General features: G+C 43.4%; 1 protein-coding gene across 2 annotated transcripts in view; it reads left to right on the top strand.

The window, feature by feature from the left end:
- The window catches only part of ASCC2 (activating signal cointegrator 1 complex subunit 2), a 29,123-nt gene that overhangs the window by 1,264 nt on the left and 12,765 nt on the right, over nt 1–15,094 (top strand). Inside the window, exons 2-11 of one of the 2 annotated variants that reach the window (XM_075109869.1) lie at nt 1,780–1,875; nt 2,973–3,131; nt 3,477–3,647; nt 5,202–5,331; nt 8,001–8,068; nt 9,735–9,845; nt 10,771–10,883; nt 12,940–13,014; nt 13,573–13,680; nt 14,959–15,027. In XM_075109869.1, coding sequence (XP_074965970.1) covers nt 1,795–1,875; nt 2,973–3,131; nt 3,477–3,647; nt 5,202–5,331; nt 8,001–8,068; nt 9,735–9,845; nt 10,771–10,883; nt 12,940–13,014; nt 13,573–13,680; nt 14,959–15,027 — 1,085 coding nt within the window. In that variant the 5' untranslated portion in view covers nt 1,780–1,794. Of the gene's footprint in view, nt 1–1,775; nt 1,876–2,972; nt 3,132–3,476; nt 3,648–5,201; nt 5,332–8,000; nt 8,069–9,734; nt 9,846–10,770; nt 10,884–12,939; nt 13,015–13,572; nt 13,681–14,958; nt 15,028–15,094 lie in introns of both variants that reach the window. The other variant, XM_075109868.1, reaches the window with a different exon arrangement.

The following is a 15,094-nucleotide window of genomic DNA, read 5'->3' as shown; positions in this document are numbered from 1 at the left end:
TCTTTAGCAGTACGTCCAAGGTATGCCGCTGTGGTTAGCGAAGCTGCAGTGCAGCACCCGTCCTCTAACAATGGTGCTGTGGTGGGTGCCTTGGCCCCATCAGCCTGCACCTCACCCTGGGTGTCCCCGTGTCTCTGCGCCTCAATGGGTGGTGGGAACAACAGGGCAGAGAACACTTCAGATGCTGTGGAAACAAGTTTCCTTGGGAAAAGTTGTATTCTTTGTCAGGGCTGTTGGGCTTTTGAGTTGCATGCCTGAAATCACAAGGTAGGATGAATTAGTCATGTCCCTGTAGCACAACAGCACAAAGCTGTTGGAGGGAAAGCATAAGCTAGTGATCAGGGATGACTCTGCGTTGAGGACACCCCATGCTCAGGTTTAGTCTCCTGATGAGAATAAGCTTTCTGTCAGGGGCCTGTCTCTTCCAAGATGTTTTTGATTTACACTGATAAGTTTGATGCTTGGCGGGCTTGAAATGGGACACTTGACACTTTTTTCCTTGTTGCCAACACGCACTTCTGTGGCAGTTTACAGAATGACTCCAGGAACTCTAAGAGCCAAATTAAATATATGATGAGAACAGAAAAACACCTTGGCTTATTCTGCTGAAAAGTGTGTTTTTCCAATAAATGGTTTATCATAAAAGAATTGAAAATGCTCTTGTCAATATTCTAACCTTTAAACTCCCTTGGAAAGACATAAGTTTAAGTTTTCTAAGCTGTCCAATATATTGGCTTTGCTCTAGTGTAACTTTTTCTATTGTTTTCCATGAAACATCAAACTCTAAAATGTTAGATGACACAGTTTTTGCCTAAGTCCACAGCTGACAAATTCTCTGGAACCAAAAATGTTACTCTCTCGCTTGCTGTCTAAGCTGTGATCTTGCTCCTCAATCAGTATTGTTGGGCTGTAGGGACCCTTCTCTTGTTTGAATTGTTGTTCTGCCCAGGCAATGGGAATGCAATTAAATATGCATCTAGGGAGACTTGTGATCTTAGATCTTAACAGGAACATATCTTATGAGTACCATTTCACAAAAATCATAATACTCTAAAACCCCAAGAAACGAAAAGCTCTGTTAACCTGCAGTTTTCACTTTTTGTTAGTATCTGACCTTTTTAAACATTATACATAATAATTTCTTTTTAATTACTCTCTGAAATTCACTGTAAGTCAAACCTGAAAGTTAACTGAAATATTTCTGAGCTTAAAAATGCTGTTGCAGAATAAAATGTGGTTTTGTGAGCATGTGGGAAATTGGCAGGGGAAAGGAAGGCTGTGTTTCATAGGCTCACCCTTCGTGCCTTCTCTGGATGAGTTCTGAGTGATTCTGCCACGTAAGCACCAAAATTACTCTTTTAACAGTATGGTGGCAGGACGTCTTTTGATTGCCTCTCCAGTTTGTAGTGTGAGGAGATAGACTACAAGCATTAAAAGAGACTGCAGAAGCATAGTTCAGCCCAACCTTTCAGGAACCAGATTTAAATATCAAGCTCCCATATTAATGGCCCAAAATGCTTTTTGTTGTCCTGGAAGGAATCTATGGCCTCTCAGTAGGGAACAGGGATGAAAGTACAGCACCACGGTACAGGCTTCTTCTGAGGCACGTGCAGCTGGCTCTTGGGTGTTCCCTCGAGGTTTGGCTTTGCATAAATGTACTTCCAGCCACTGTGTGTGTATGTGTTACAGTAAGGCTGTAGCCTCTTTTATGCTTTTGGTTGATTGACCTTGTAAAATGCATCCTGTGCTGCTTTTGTTTTTTTCCTTTGCTGAAGACAGGAACAACTCATCACGATGCCAGCCTTGCCTCTGGATGAACTCCAGCTGACTGAGAGGGATCCCAAGACAGGGAAGCTGAGAACTTTACCAGCACTGGTGAGCTGTGTTTTTCCCAAAAGCCAGACAAGACCTTTAACAAATAATTGTCGTATAGTCAGGCCTGGGCAAAACTAGCCCTTGGTCTAGGATATGATGAAATTTAGTCAGCTTCTGCGCTGAAGAAATTGTTTTCTTTGTGTTTTAGTGCATCCAGATAGTTGAGGGTTTTATTTCAGTGACGGGTAAATGAAAGCTTACTGTGTTCAGCATCTATAGTAAACTTTGTTCTCCCAGAACTCCTTTTGAGGAACAGCCAGATTAGCAATGTAAACTTTGCTGCAGTAGAGAGAATGCTTTGGGAGCTTTTGGAGACTCTGTGTGAAGTTTAGCTATGAGCTGTAGGAGTGGGATAAGTCTGTCCACTTACTGCATCCCGTGACCACCTGCCCTGTGGCTTCAGCTTGGTGAAATCAAAAAATTAAGTCCACAGTTACCCTTTTCTCCCAGAAACAAGAAGGTGTGCAGAGACCCTTCAGGGCGTGTTGCAGAAGCAGGACCTGCAGTTAATGCTGCTTGCTTGTGAGGAGGTTTACGCTGTGGTAAACCTGTGGTACCCTGTGTGGTTTGAGGCAGAGCTCAAAGCTGCTGCTCGCTACTCAGCGTGATTCTCATTCTAGAATGGGAGTATTTGGGCAAAGACCGCTCAGTAACCCTCAGGAAGGGTAGTGAAATGTTTCTTCTCTGTATTTGGTGGTCATGTTGGTTTGACTTCATGGAATGTTGTGCAAGAGCCAGTTTGGAGGAAGAAGAGAGAGTGCAGTCTGCATTTCAAAAGCAAGACATGAAGCTGTTGCTGTTTGTTTTGAAGGTGTGGGAGGATTGCTTTGCAAGGCTTTTGGTTAAAAGAATGCAGGGAGCAACATCTACCATGTCATGAAGGTCTGAAAATGTTGCTGATAAATAAGGACACAAATCCACTGATCTGCTGCCTTGAAAGATTAGAAAATGGGAGGTTACCAGGGAACTGAATGTCAATTTGTATTAAAGTGTGATTTTGTGTTGGCTTCCTAAGATTCAGTGAGCAGTGCAAATGGTAACTGGGCATTCCTATCACTTGCTCTGTGTTTTTAATACAGTATTTTGGCTTTCTGCAGAACCCAGAAATAAAAGCAGATCGGTCTTTTGTGCTATACAGACCGCCACCTGTTGTCAGAGACCCCGCTTTAGTGGAAGAATTCTTGGAGCGAGCAAAATTCATTGCAGATGACCTGAACTGGCTTCTGGCTTTGCCTCATGACAAATTTTGGTGCCAGGTAATAATTGTTTTGTGGACACTGGAGAAAAAGCATGAACAATCTAAATGCTTGTAAAAGCTGCGAACTTTAAAGCGTATACAAGCCTTTATGGAAATGATCATTACGTCATTTGTCAAGCATTTTAATTACTACACCGTAGAGTGCAAACAAAGCAGTGTTTCCCTAAATATTTTTTTTCATTGTTGATTTTAAGAGTTTGCTTGTATTTGATACATATGTGAATCCTTTTAGCACTCTTGAATGTTTTAGCTTACTCTTAAATTTAACTGGGTTGCCCAAGAGTGCAACCTATGAATGAGTGAAGTTCCCATCTTTCCATTTTCTTGTTTCTCGTTGTGCAAGGTAATATTTGATGAGACGCTTCAGAAGTGTCTGGATTCCTACCTGTGCTATGCCCCTCGCAAGTTTGATGCGTTGTTGGATTGCCATCCAGAGGTGAATGACATGCAGAAATGTCTTCATCGGAGTGTCTTCCTGACTTTCCTCAGAATGTCCACTCACAAGGAGTCCAAGGTAGATATTTCCTTGCCTTGTTGTTATCTGAACCACGCAATGATTAGCAAGGAGATCCAGGCAATCAGCTAAGTCATAGCAGGTTAGCCACGGGTGGTGGTACGATACATCACTGTAAGAGAAAAAAGAGCATGTTGGCCTTTGTACGGCTGCATGGAACCGAGGCTCCTCAGGCCACCAGTAGCTGAGCGGTCGCTGCCTCAGCACCACTTCCTCTGTGCCACGCAGCATCACATAATCTGTGCTAATACTTCTCTCCTTGAACTTTCCCCAAGTTTTGGGGACACAGTGAAATTGCTTTAAATTACTGTTTTCTTGGCATCATAATTGAAAGACATGCTCGGCCCTAATTGTGTGAGCACCACTCCCACGAGGAGCTGTGGAATTTTCACAAGGCCTTTGGGCAGGATGAGTGAGGGATCTTGTGCTTTAGCAATTACTCCCTTGATATCCTCATTAGTTCATGATCTGTTATTTAGTGATGTCCTGATTTTCTTGCTTATCGCAATGGTGACACTCGGGACATTTTGAGGAGAATTCTTGGAGTGGGAGCTGGAGGACTAGGGTGGGAACAGGTAGAAGGAATGCTGGAGCCTGCAGCTGGCACTGCTTCAGCAAAGTACTCGACACCTCTATGGTGTCTTTCATTCCAGGATCTGATTAAATCTTACCGCTCCAGTGAGGCAGACAAGCATTTGAAACCATTTCATAGTTGAGTAATTTGCAGAGAATGAATAGTCTGTTGTCACGCAGGCAGTCAGCGGGAGTTCTAGAAGTTGAACCCAGCCAGCATAAAGCCCTGTCCCTCTGCTTTAGCAGGGAAAATGTGCATACTACCTTTCACTGTGACTGAAAACACTTGCTATCATAGGCAAACTTGTCTTCTGAAAATCTGAAATCATGTTTTACCTTGCTTGTGTCAAAGTGTCAAAGATGATGGAATTTTTGTCATCTAGAATTTTAGAAGAAATTCCTTCAATGTTGAGAGTCACATGTTTTTGACACAGCATTCTAGCAGTGAGGGTACAGCTACAGTTGCCGGCTTTTCTCCCAATTTGTTGCTGATGCAGTTGTCTTTGGTGCCTTGATTCTACTCTTCCAGGGTACCAATAACCTCAGGCTGTGATCTCACGTGTGTTTTTCCAGTGTCAGTGCCAGTTAAGCTGTTCCTGTGCCTGGTTACTCATTCCTGCTCCTAAGCTGAGCCATTCTTGTGTCAGCTCAGCTGTTTATTTGGCCATATCATGAGCCAGGTCTGGAACAGAATGAACCGTAGGTAGCTTTTTGTTTTAACTCTTAGGTTGATGGATTCCCTTAATCGTGTGGCCTGGCCACCTGAGTGGGGTGGGTGGTGGTGTGGCAGTGACAAGCAGCTGGGAATGTGGGGGTGGAGGGCTCTGCAGAAGCTGGTGTAAGCAGAGTTGCTGCCTTCTATGAAACCAAATACTTAGTACACCTTTGAGAGGTGTTTTTACAGGTGTTATCATAATGCCAGAGCTCTTGCTGAGTAAGATACGGATTATCCTTTAAATAACTTTTTTTCTTAATTTGTAGGATCATTTCATCACTCCCTCTGTCTTTGGAGAAATTATTTACAATAACTTCCTGTTCGACATCCCTAAGATTCTGGATCTCTGTGTGCTTTTTGGGAAAGGAAATGGTCTCCTGCTCCAGAAGATGATTGGTTAGTCAAAGCCATGGAATAACTTGTTGCATTTAGGCTTTTGCTTACTCATAGAGTGCCAAATGACAAGTGGGGTTTTATACCATTGTTACTGCTCTGAAAATGACTTGTTCAGTAGCAACTAGAACCCCTAATTTCTAGATCAGCTTCTAGATCAGATTACTTTTTTTCTTGTGAACTTTCTCCTTTGTCAAGGAAAGTGTGGCCTGCCGCTTAGCTGTCCTGACCTGGGCTCGTGGCATTAGGCATGAACCAAGGCTCAGTTATGCCGCAGAAGTTGTTTCCCATGCCAATTAAATGTGCCTTCAGCTACTGTAAGAGGACTGTAAGAGGACTGTGAGGGCTCTGTAAAATCCTGGTAGAGATGGGAAGGGGCAAATAACTCGGTTCCTGGGCAGGGAGGGAAGAGGGTTGGAAGATGGGGCACAGTCCAACTGCTCCTATGAGTGCTTTTGTTCCCAGCATTGGGAGCCGAGTGAAACCTGTGACATGAGGTAATTACTGGTCTATGAAGTGGGAGAACTTGACATTTCAGCGCAGACATTGATTTATGTAGTGCCTTCGAATCACAAAGCACTTCAGAGCAGTGCTCAAGCTGTGCTTATCCCTAGATTTCTCTGTGTCTATACAGATGGTCTTAGTGGCAAGTGCATATTAAGTAACGTCTCAGCCTTGGACACTAGAACCTGCATAATGAAGACAGGGCATATTGGTTTAGCTTCTGATTTATCCTGTGCTCGTTTCACAAGGGAACCACTTGTGATCTTCAATGCTACGGTGTGTTGACCCTGGCTGGATGCCAGGTGCCTGCCAAAGCTGCTCTTATCGCTCCCCTCAGCTGGACAGGGGAGAGAAAAAAATAACGAAAGGCTCATGGGTTGAGATAAGGACAGGGAGAGATCACTCACCAATTACTGTCACAGGCAAAACAGACCTGACTTAGGGAAATTAGCTTAATTTATTATTAATCAAATCAGGGTAGGGTAATGAGAAATAAAACAAAATCTTAAAAACACCTTCCCCCTGCCCTTCACTTTTTCCCAGGCTTAACTTCACTCCTGATTTCTCTACCTCCTCCCCCCGAGCAGCTCAGGGAGACAGGGAATGGGGGTTGTGGGACAGCCTGCCTCACCATGGTCTTCACTACAGGCTGCAGGGGAATCTCTGCTCTGGCGCCTGGAGCACCTCCTCCCCCTCCCTCTCCACTGACCTTGGTGTCTGCAGGATTCTTCCTTTCACATATTCTCACTCCTCTCTCCAGCTGGAGTTGTGCAGGGTTTTCCCCCCACCCCCTCCCTAAATACGTTATCCCAGAGGCGCTACCACCATCGCTGAGAGGAGGCTCAGCCTTGGCCAGCGGTGGGGCTGTCTTGGAGCTGGCTGGCATGGGCTTTGTCAGACTAGTGAAGCTGCTAGAAGCTTTCCCACAAAAGCCACCCCTGTAGCCCCCCTGCTGCCAAAACCTTGCCATGCAAATCCAATACAAACATCCACCTGAGCACAGATGGAATAGTACCTAACCTTGGATTAAGTGAGCTCTTCTTCCTAAATTCTCACCCATTTTGTCTGCAGTTCATGTAATAAAACTTTTTCCTCTCTTTGGTAGTTATTTTTGTCTCATTTCCGAGTTGACTAACATGGAAGCATTAGAGATCATGTGATGCAACCAAATTTCCAGACCAGAAAAGCTTAGATAAACCTTTGCATTTTTTAATCCATTTATCCTTTTTCAGTAACTTCCACTCTAAATTCATCTGTCAAGCCTCAGAGGTGGGAGGAAGGCATGACAAGATAGTTCTTTTTCAGATGTGAAGCTTAGATTATCTGGGTCTTAAATATTCCAGAGAAGACCTAAGTGTATGGAACCTCATTTGAATTATACATATGCTCTGGAGTGCAACACAGTAATGCTGCACACGAGTCACCAATGATTTGCTCACCTGTCTGCATTGCATTGTGACAGTAATGGCATGAGCAGTTCTGGTGTGTAATTCATAACTTGATAAACTTTAGGTTCTTCTCAGGGTATAAATTTTTCTGAAACCTGTCTCATAATTCTTACTTATGCTCTGTCCTTGCTGGAGCACTCTGTTAGTTTTCATCATCTGAACAGTAATTCACAGGAAAATAGGCAGCCCCTGTGCTTATTTGGTGAGAATTTATGCTACGCCATTACTCAGCAGTGTATTTTGTAAAGATAATGAAGTCCTAGTAATATAATAGCAGGTATTACTACAGCCTCATTACCTTTAAGAAAAATTCTGCAAAACACTTTCCAGTATGTGCTGAACTGTTGTCAGTAATTAAAAGTCAACTCCAGTTGTCAAATAAAGGAACTAGGAATGTTTAGCGATAGCATTTGCATTATTCATTGATCCAGTCTCTAGGGTGTGAATCATCTAACATCTCGTTTGCTCTGCTCTGATGAGCATATTCTCATTACCAGTTCTCTACTTGCACTGAAGAGTTGATGGGCCAGCTTTACAGGAGTAGGCCCTGTGCACAGGTTGAGAAGTGAGCCTCTGCCCGTGTCCTAAATGGTTATTAGCTGTGTCTGGAGGCGGGGTGTGTGTCAGTAATAATACAAGTACGTCTTCTGGTGCAAATTTGCTTGTTGGCATGAATGTCTGAACTAATGGGAAATGGTCTCCTTCCCCCTCTCTTCTCAGAAAATATCTTCACTCAGCAACCGAGTTACTTCAGTGACTTAGACGAAACTCTGCCCACTGTCCTCCAGGTACTGCTTTCCTGCTTGGGCCAGGGCTCTGATTTAATCTGGAGATGTGGCATAGCTTAGAGGGTGGAAGGGAGCAGATGTGGTCATAGGCAGGCAGAACGTATTTACTATTGCTTACTTCTAGTTTATGCTAGTGTGTGTCAGGTTTTGAACCTTTATCTGAAACTATTACGTGATGACTATTTCCTGTTACCTTCCTGCAGCTTCTGGCCTTCTCTGTGGAAAATTCTCAACGAATTTTCATTAGGCAGATCAAAAAGTGTTCTTTGTATCCTTCCCCCCACCAAGTGGAGGAAGCATTGAAACTTAAAATGACAAAATACAGACCGTGAGAGGTAGCTAAGACTTGACATAGAATGGGTTAGTATTAACACTACAGGTTCTCAGGAGTAAATGAAAATCTGTCGGAAGGGGTTTGTCATACAAAAGGTATTTAGCACCTCTTCATGTCTAAGCTTTCATTTTTATAACCAGCTTTTATATTCTCCAGACTCATTAAGCAGGATTCACATTTAACCTGAGAGGGGAAATCAGGGTGCCTTGGTATCTTTGGGCCCTGAAAGTGTCATGTTTATGTCCTCAAAAAGCTCACCTGTGCAGAAAAATAAACAAATCCAAGATACCGTTTACCCCAAGACATCTATAATGTCACTTCACTTTCTGAAAGCCCACATTCTTTTTTCTTCTGTTTGTGAAGAAACTGTCAGAGGTAAATCTCGGAGGTAATACCAAGTTTAAAAAAATATTCTAGGATGTAAGGCCAAACCTTCAAATGAATTACTGGGGAGGACAGCAGAGATTCCATTTGCTTTTCATGCTGTACCGTGTCAGAGCAGTTTCTCTGCAGAACACTGGTTTGTTTACTGTGTGTTTTAGTAACCGTTGCAGGGTGATACCAGTGTCTCCCAAATGAATGGATGTAGTGGCTCAAACAAAGATGTGTCATTACTGATCCATAAAGCTACTTATGTGCTTATGCTGTCACTGAAAGGAGTTGATACCTGTGCAGGGTTAGGAGCTTACGGGCCCTGTAGAATAGTGATATTAACCCCAAGTATACAACTTTTTGCCACCCATTCGCATGTCTCTGGGAGGAGGGTTTGACTCAAGGTGCAAATGTAGAGGAGTTGCTTTTAAGTTAGTCCTCCACTGAAGGTTGTTAGCAATCTGGAACCTAATTATGTCAGCTTCTCCCCAGGTTCTTTGTTTATAAATGAGCTACAGAATCTGCTGTGCTAACCTCAGGGGAAAGGGCAAGAAGGGTTTGGGACTAGCTTGTAAGGAGGAGGTGGTGTTAACTTCCCTGTTGTTCCACTGCTCCCTTGTAAACAGGGATCCCGGGTGGCCTCCCAGCGTTGGCCTTGCTGGCTGATTTTTCTCACATAGCTAAGGGTTTGGATTAGCTGCAATCCCTGTCTCAGCGCCACAGCCACATGCAGCTGCACTTAAATTACTTGCAAGTTGCATGGAGCTTCAGAAGTGCAGTGTGGCCCTTCCTGCTGTAGCCCGCAAGAGTCTGTTGTGGCTTTCATCTTACGCAGCTCCATGCTGTATGGAAATGGTCCCATATTGCATATGTGATCATAGCAGTGATTGTTAACAAGATAAAGCATGTCCTGCTGCTTTCTCCTGTCTGTTTTAACACTGTTCTGATCTCTTGATTTAGGTGTTCAACAATATTTTGCATAAGTGTGGTTTGCGGTGTGGGGGAGCCTCTGCTGAGCCCCAGAAATTGGAAGAAAAAGTAAATGTGACTCCGGGGAACATGCCTCTCCAGGTAGGACTGTTGCTTCTTGCACTTTACGGTTTGTAGTCCTGCAGACTGAACAGTCGTGGAGCAGTAAGACCACAGAGGGACATTCTGTTCCCAAATACTGGTGGCTCATACAGCACGTGGTTCCATGTCATTGTTTCACTGTTTATCGTATGACTTGATGATAAAGCCTTTCCACCATGAGTTGGTTGCTTTGCTCATGTGCATTTCAACGATATCCATTGTATCGTAGGTTCATTTTAAACCTGCTGTCTTTTTCACTTACTCTGGCTTATAGGTAACGTAACAGAGTATCTGACAGAAGTCTCCATGTAAGCCTGACAGTGATCAGTGTTGGATTTCTTTTTCTTCAGAAATGTTTGTTTAACAGTATACTTTAATTAATTAAGAGGGGTTTTTTTTGTGCTGGGTGCTGTATGGACAGGCCCCATGTCAGTGACCATGGTCTACAAAACCTTAGCCATATAGTTTGTGTGGGGGAGTTGTTACAGCTACACTGGAAATCCGTCTTGCGCTGGAACAAACCACTGAAATCATCCCTTTAATTCCTGTATTGCTGCTAAGCAGTGCTTCCAGCGAGATGGGGAAGAATACTATATGTGGAGGATATATTGAGGACAAAGCCACTGCCCGAAACAGGATACGATGAGGATTCTCCTAATTTCACAGGACCTTTACCGAGAGTGAGCGGTTGGGATTGCATTATAGATCTTTAAAGGATAGAAGTTTTAGTAGAGATGTTGTGTCTGCTTCTAGACCCAGTAACGTGTAATGTGTTTATGATCGACAACAGACTCTCTTTGTACAGTCAGGAAAAAGGCTTGGTCTGAACGTGATGTGTCCCTGTTAGTGAGTTATACCATGTTCCTAGGAAAACTTGCCTGGCTTTTTTCTCAGTAATTGCTTTTTCTCGCTTTTTCTCTTTCAGGAGCTGAAGGATATTGTGCTGTACTTATGTGACACTTGCACGACGCTCTGGGCATTTCTTGATGTCTTCCCAGTGGCTTGCCAGACCTTCCAAAAACATGAGTTTTGTTACAGGTACATCTTGGACTGCAGACAGAGCTTGTCTTGGTGAAGTAAAAATACTGACCGTGCTGCTGTGTCCTGTCCCAGTCCTTTCATCATTAAGATTAGACAGATTTAATGCAACTGGAGACTGCTAGGTTCAAACTGACAGGAATACAGAATAATAAATGAATTAATATAGGGGCATCGAGAGTTTCTGTTACGTGTTCACCCTTGTCATTATCTATGAGTGATCCTAGAGCCAGGCGACCATGACCACTTCAAAACCCAGCTAAACAGTACTTTGTGTGCTTTGGAAAGGGTGAGGAGGGACAAGCAGAAAAGAGTTGTGGACAAAAAGAGCTTCCTGCTGTAGGACCCAAAGCAAGGGAAGTAGATAGTATTTCGGAGTGACAGGCCATCAAGGTCTGAAAATAAACGTTTTAGTTTGATGTTCTGACTAAGTTTTATGTTAGAGAATATTATTGAGGTTTGGCAAAAGCTGAGTGCATGGGAGAGGACGACAAGCCAGCACTATCACAGCTGGGCTGACAGCTAATTCCCTGTCTGACTCGGGATCACAGTGGCGATGAGTCAGGACAGTCTCAAGGACCAGACAGCAGAGTATGTTCCCAGAGAGGCTGCGAGTCCTTGAGTGGCACTTACCCAGCTTGCTCTGTGTGTTTTAAGCTCCCAGATCATCTTGTAGAGTCTTGCCGCAACAGCCTTTGCTAGGATGAAGTCAAGTGTTAATTTATTGTCCTTATGTCCCCTGTTTTGTTTGCTCGTTAGTGTGAATGAACACACATTTGTATTTTGCTTTTGTTTCCAATCATGTTGCAGGCCTCTGAAGTCTTAAAGCTGCCAGTGGTTTATGGACCACAGGTTGAGTAATGCTGCTCTAGGGTGTGTAGGTTTCTGTCCTCTTTGGATGTTGTTGTCAAGTTGGTTATTGAGAGAAGAGCAGAGTGGAGGACTGCTGGTGGCTGTTTGGACTGGCAAGCAGCACTGCTTACATGCTTGGTTACACGGAGGAGGAAAGCCTTTTGCTCTTAATGGTACTGTTGATGTCAGAGATGTGCTGAAGTAGCCTTGTTGCTGCTGTCCCATCACACAGAGATCATTTTCGTTATTTCTCAATACAGACTAATGACTGGGTCTTTGGAGTGTGGGGAGGGAAAACTGATTTACGTGTCATCTTTTTGGAACCTCTGCGAGTCTGAATCCATCTGCTGGCACTTGCTAATTTCTCTCACTGAGTAAAAGCATCAACCAGCTTTTGCTACATTTGCCTCAAGGATACTCATTTAACATGTTCAGCTCTTAATATGAGACACGGACATAATGTTCCTAATGGGGCCTCTGCTCATCAGTTCGGCAGGCTTGGCTTTTGTGCAAAGTGCTGTAAACTGTTATTTGTAACATCTAGCTACTGATGAAGTGGTATTGGCTGTTATTCTGTGAGAGCGTTTCTTTGCATCCCTGGTGCTCTGTCCCTGAAGGAAAGGGCCTGTGTGGGCTGCCTGGACCAAACTCACCTTCTTTGCTTCTTCCCTGCCCCATCTTATTGACGCATCCTCTTAGGTTTTCTGTATATTGGATACTTTCATCTAAATGCCCACCTAGAGCAGAGCTGAATAGCAAGACTAGTAAGACTTTACTGGAAATCACGTCCTGTTTCATATCCAGTTTTCAGCATACAGCAAGATAGGGCCATAAGGGTATTGGGGTGGGAGGTGATGTTTCAGAATGGACTCAAGCATATCAGCTCTTTGCAGACTGCGTATTGTTTGGGGTGTTTCTCGGTTGGGCAGATCGTTCTTCTGTTCAGTAGCATGATGCTTGTCAACTGCATTTCTTTGCCTACGTCTTCAAAGACACCTCGATTATGTCTTTGATTCCTTAGAGTGCTACCCTTTGTCTAGTGCATATTTGCTCGTGTTTCAGGGAAGAAATAATAAAATGGGATAATGCTAATGAGGTGCTGCTAGTGAGGAGAATTTAATGAAATTAACCATTTGATTTGTCTTTTAGCAAATGATTTTTGAAACCTCAGTTGAAGTTATTGTTTTGTTGTCCCTTTGTACAGATTAGCTTCGTTTTATGAATTGGCAATTCCTGAGCTGGAATCTGCAATTAAGAAGAGGCATTATGAGGATAACAGGTGAAAATGGCTGCAAAGGCTTGCTTTTTCTTTTCAATAAAAAACTCCCAGGGCTTAGTTAAAAATTCACTTTGGGTTGCTTTACCCACCTCTGTGGAGTCTTTCTGTCTTTTTTTTTCATGCTGCTTCAAAGAACTCTGAAGAGGTGGCTTTTCTAATTCCACATTTTCCTGGGCAGTGGGGTGACTAATGATTTCTTTCACTGCTGTCTAAGAACAACTTGATGGGAGATGCATTCAAATCGTAACAAAGTGTGAAAATATGAATGATATCTCTTTGTACAGATTGGTCTCATTTTAAGGAGCAGACTGTGCTGGTACAGTTGAGATATCCTGTGTCTAGCTGGTGGGACAATTGGTGATTGAGACCAACTTTGTTTAGAGCATGCATTTTTCCTTAATGAGTATGAAATGGCTGTAATCTCTGGTTCTTGGTGCAAATAAATGATTCTACTAATGAAATTCCTCCTCTGGAGGGATAACTCTGGAGTAAAGGTGTGTTAAAGATTCTAATTTCTGGTGCTGATGCCAACAGTGTGTTCTTTTACTCTCTCTGAAGTGTTTTTGCTGATTTGTGGAGAAGAATTTCACATTCCAGGAAGAAGATGATAGAAGCTTTCCACATCCTCATAAACCAAGTCTGTCTGCAGCCCATCTTAGAAAGCAGGTATTGGCACTTGGACTCCGTGGTGCTAGCCAGTTATTTTATTGCCATTGTGGGGGAGATTGTTTCCTCGTTTTCAGATTTACTGGAGATACTGCTATTTGTGTTGGGGTTATAGCCAAAGACTTTGGCTAAGATCAGAAGTCTGTTGTCCTGCATAGCAGGAATATCCCAGATGAAGCTATATGATCCAGAATTGGTGTGGTGAGCTGTGTGTTGACTCCACTAAAGTGGGACAAGGCTGGGGTCCAACAAGCTTTCTAACCTCAGTTATGGCTAAGCTGCAAACTAATGCAGTGTGTAGACACCTTGACTGAGACACCACTGTAAAAGCAATGCAGTGTTACAGATCACTGAAAACAGTAATTTTAAATCCAGATACCGGTGCCTTACCTAATTCTACCCCTGCTCCTGTCGTGAAAATTATTAACAGGTAGCTCTGTGAGTAATCTGAAAATGAAGGCAAGTATAACTGTCCTTACTTTAAAATAGAGAAATAAAGAGAAGTTAAATGACCCAAAATCATGCTGTACATTGGGGACGGAGACAAGAACCTGGATCTTGTGCTTAGAACCGTAGACCAGTGCTGTCTTGGGCTGGTCTGTCTTTGCCTGTACTTGTTACGGGTTTCGTAGATTACTGGTCTCTGGCTCCTGTTCTGCTTGAATATTTTCCCTGGTTTGATATCAGGAGAGTTGTCCAAGAAGATGAGGGTCTGTTGGTGGAATTCCTTATTGAGAGACCTGGAGTTGCTTCCTTGACTTCCCCTGTGACATGGACTGAATCTCCCAATCTGTCTGTGCTAGAAGTCCAAGCCTTAAAGGAGCCATAGTAGCCTTGCCTTACCCTCTCTTACCTGAGTATTGCCTTTCAGTACCCACCAGAATATTGGAAGTATAAAGGAACCAGAGTGTAATGCATTCCAATTCCACGGTATTAAGGACTGTATGAACTTCAGAGCTAGTAAAGGACAGCTCCAGACACTCATTGCCAGTTTGACAAGAGCTAAAGCTACTGTGGAAACGATATGTCTGGCTTCTAGGGAAATACCTTTTTCTTAACACTGATCTACTGTTTGCTGAAGCCATAAAAGAAACTTGTTTCCATTTGACCAGTTGCTCCTGTGAAAGCCAAGAGTGGACTGAAATCTATTTTCAAATGGGATTTTCCCTTGATATGTGAACGTGACTAGTTTGGCTAGTGAGGCAGAATGTAGAGATTGTGCAATGCAGTAGGCTTACCGCTGAGTTTTTTACTCTGTTGTGCCATTGTTTTCTGCAGCTGTGAGAACATTCAGCCTTTTATTGAGGAATTTCTACAGATCTTCACTTCGGTGCTTCAGGAAAGGAGGTGAGTCTGGCTGAAAGAGGCCCAAGGGGGAGGGTCAGCTTGCCTTCCTCTTCCATTCTTTACAACA

Source organism: Phalacrocorax aristotelis, chromosome 15, assembly GCF_949628215.1.
Source record: "Phalacrocorax aristotelis chromosome 15, bGulAri2.1, whole genome shotgun sequence".
NCBI classification, from domain to species: domain Eukaryota; kingdom Metazoa; phylum Chordata; class Aves; order Suliformes; family Phalacrocoracidae; genus Phalacrocorax; species Phalacrocorax aristotelis.
This window is presented reverse-complemented; position numbering and strand designations above follow the sequence as displayed.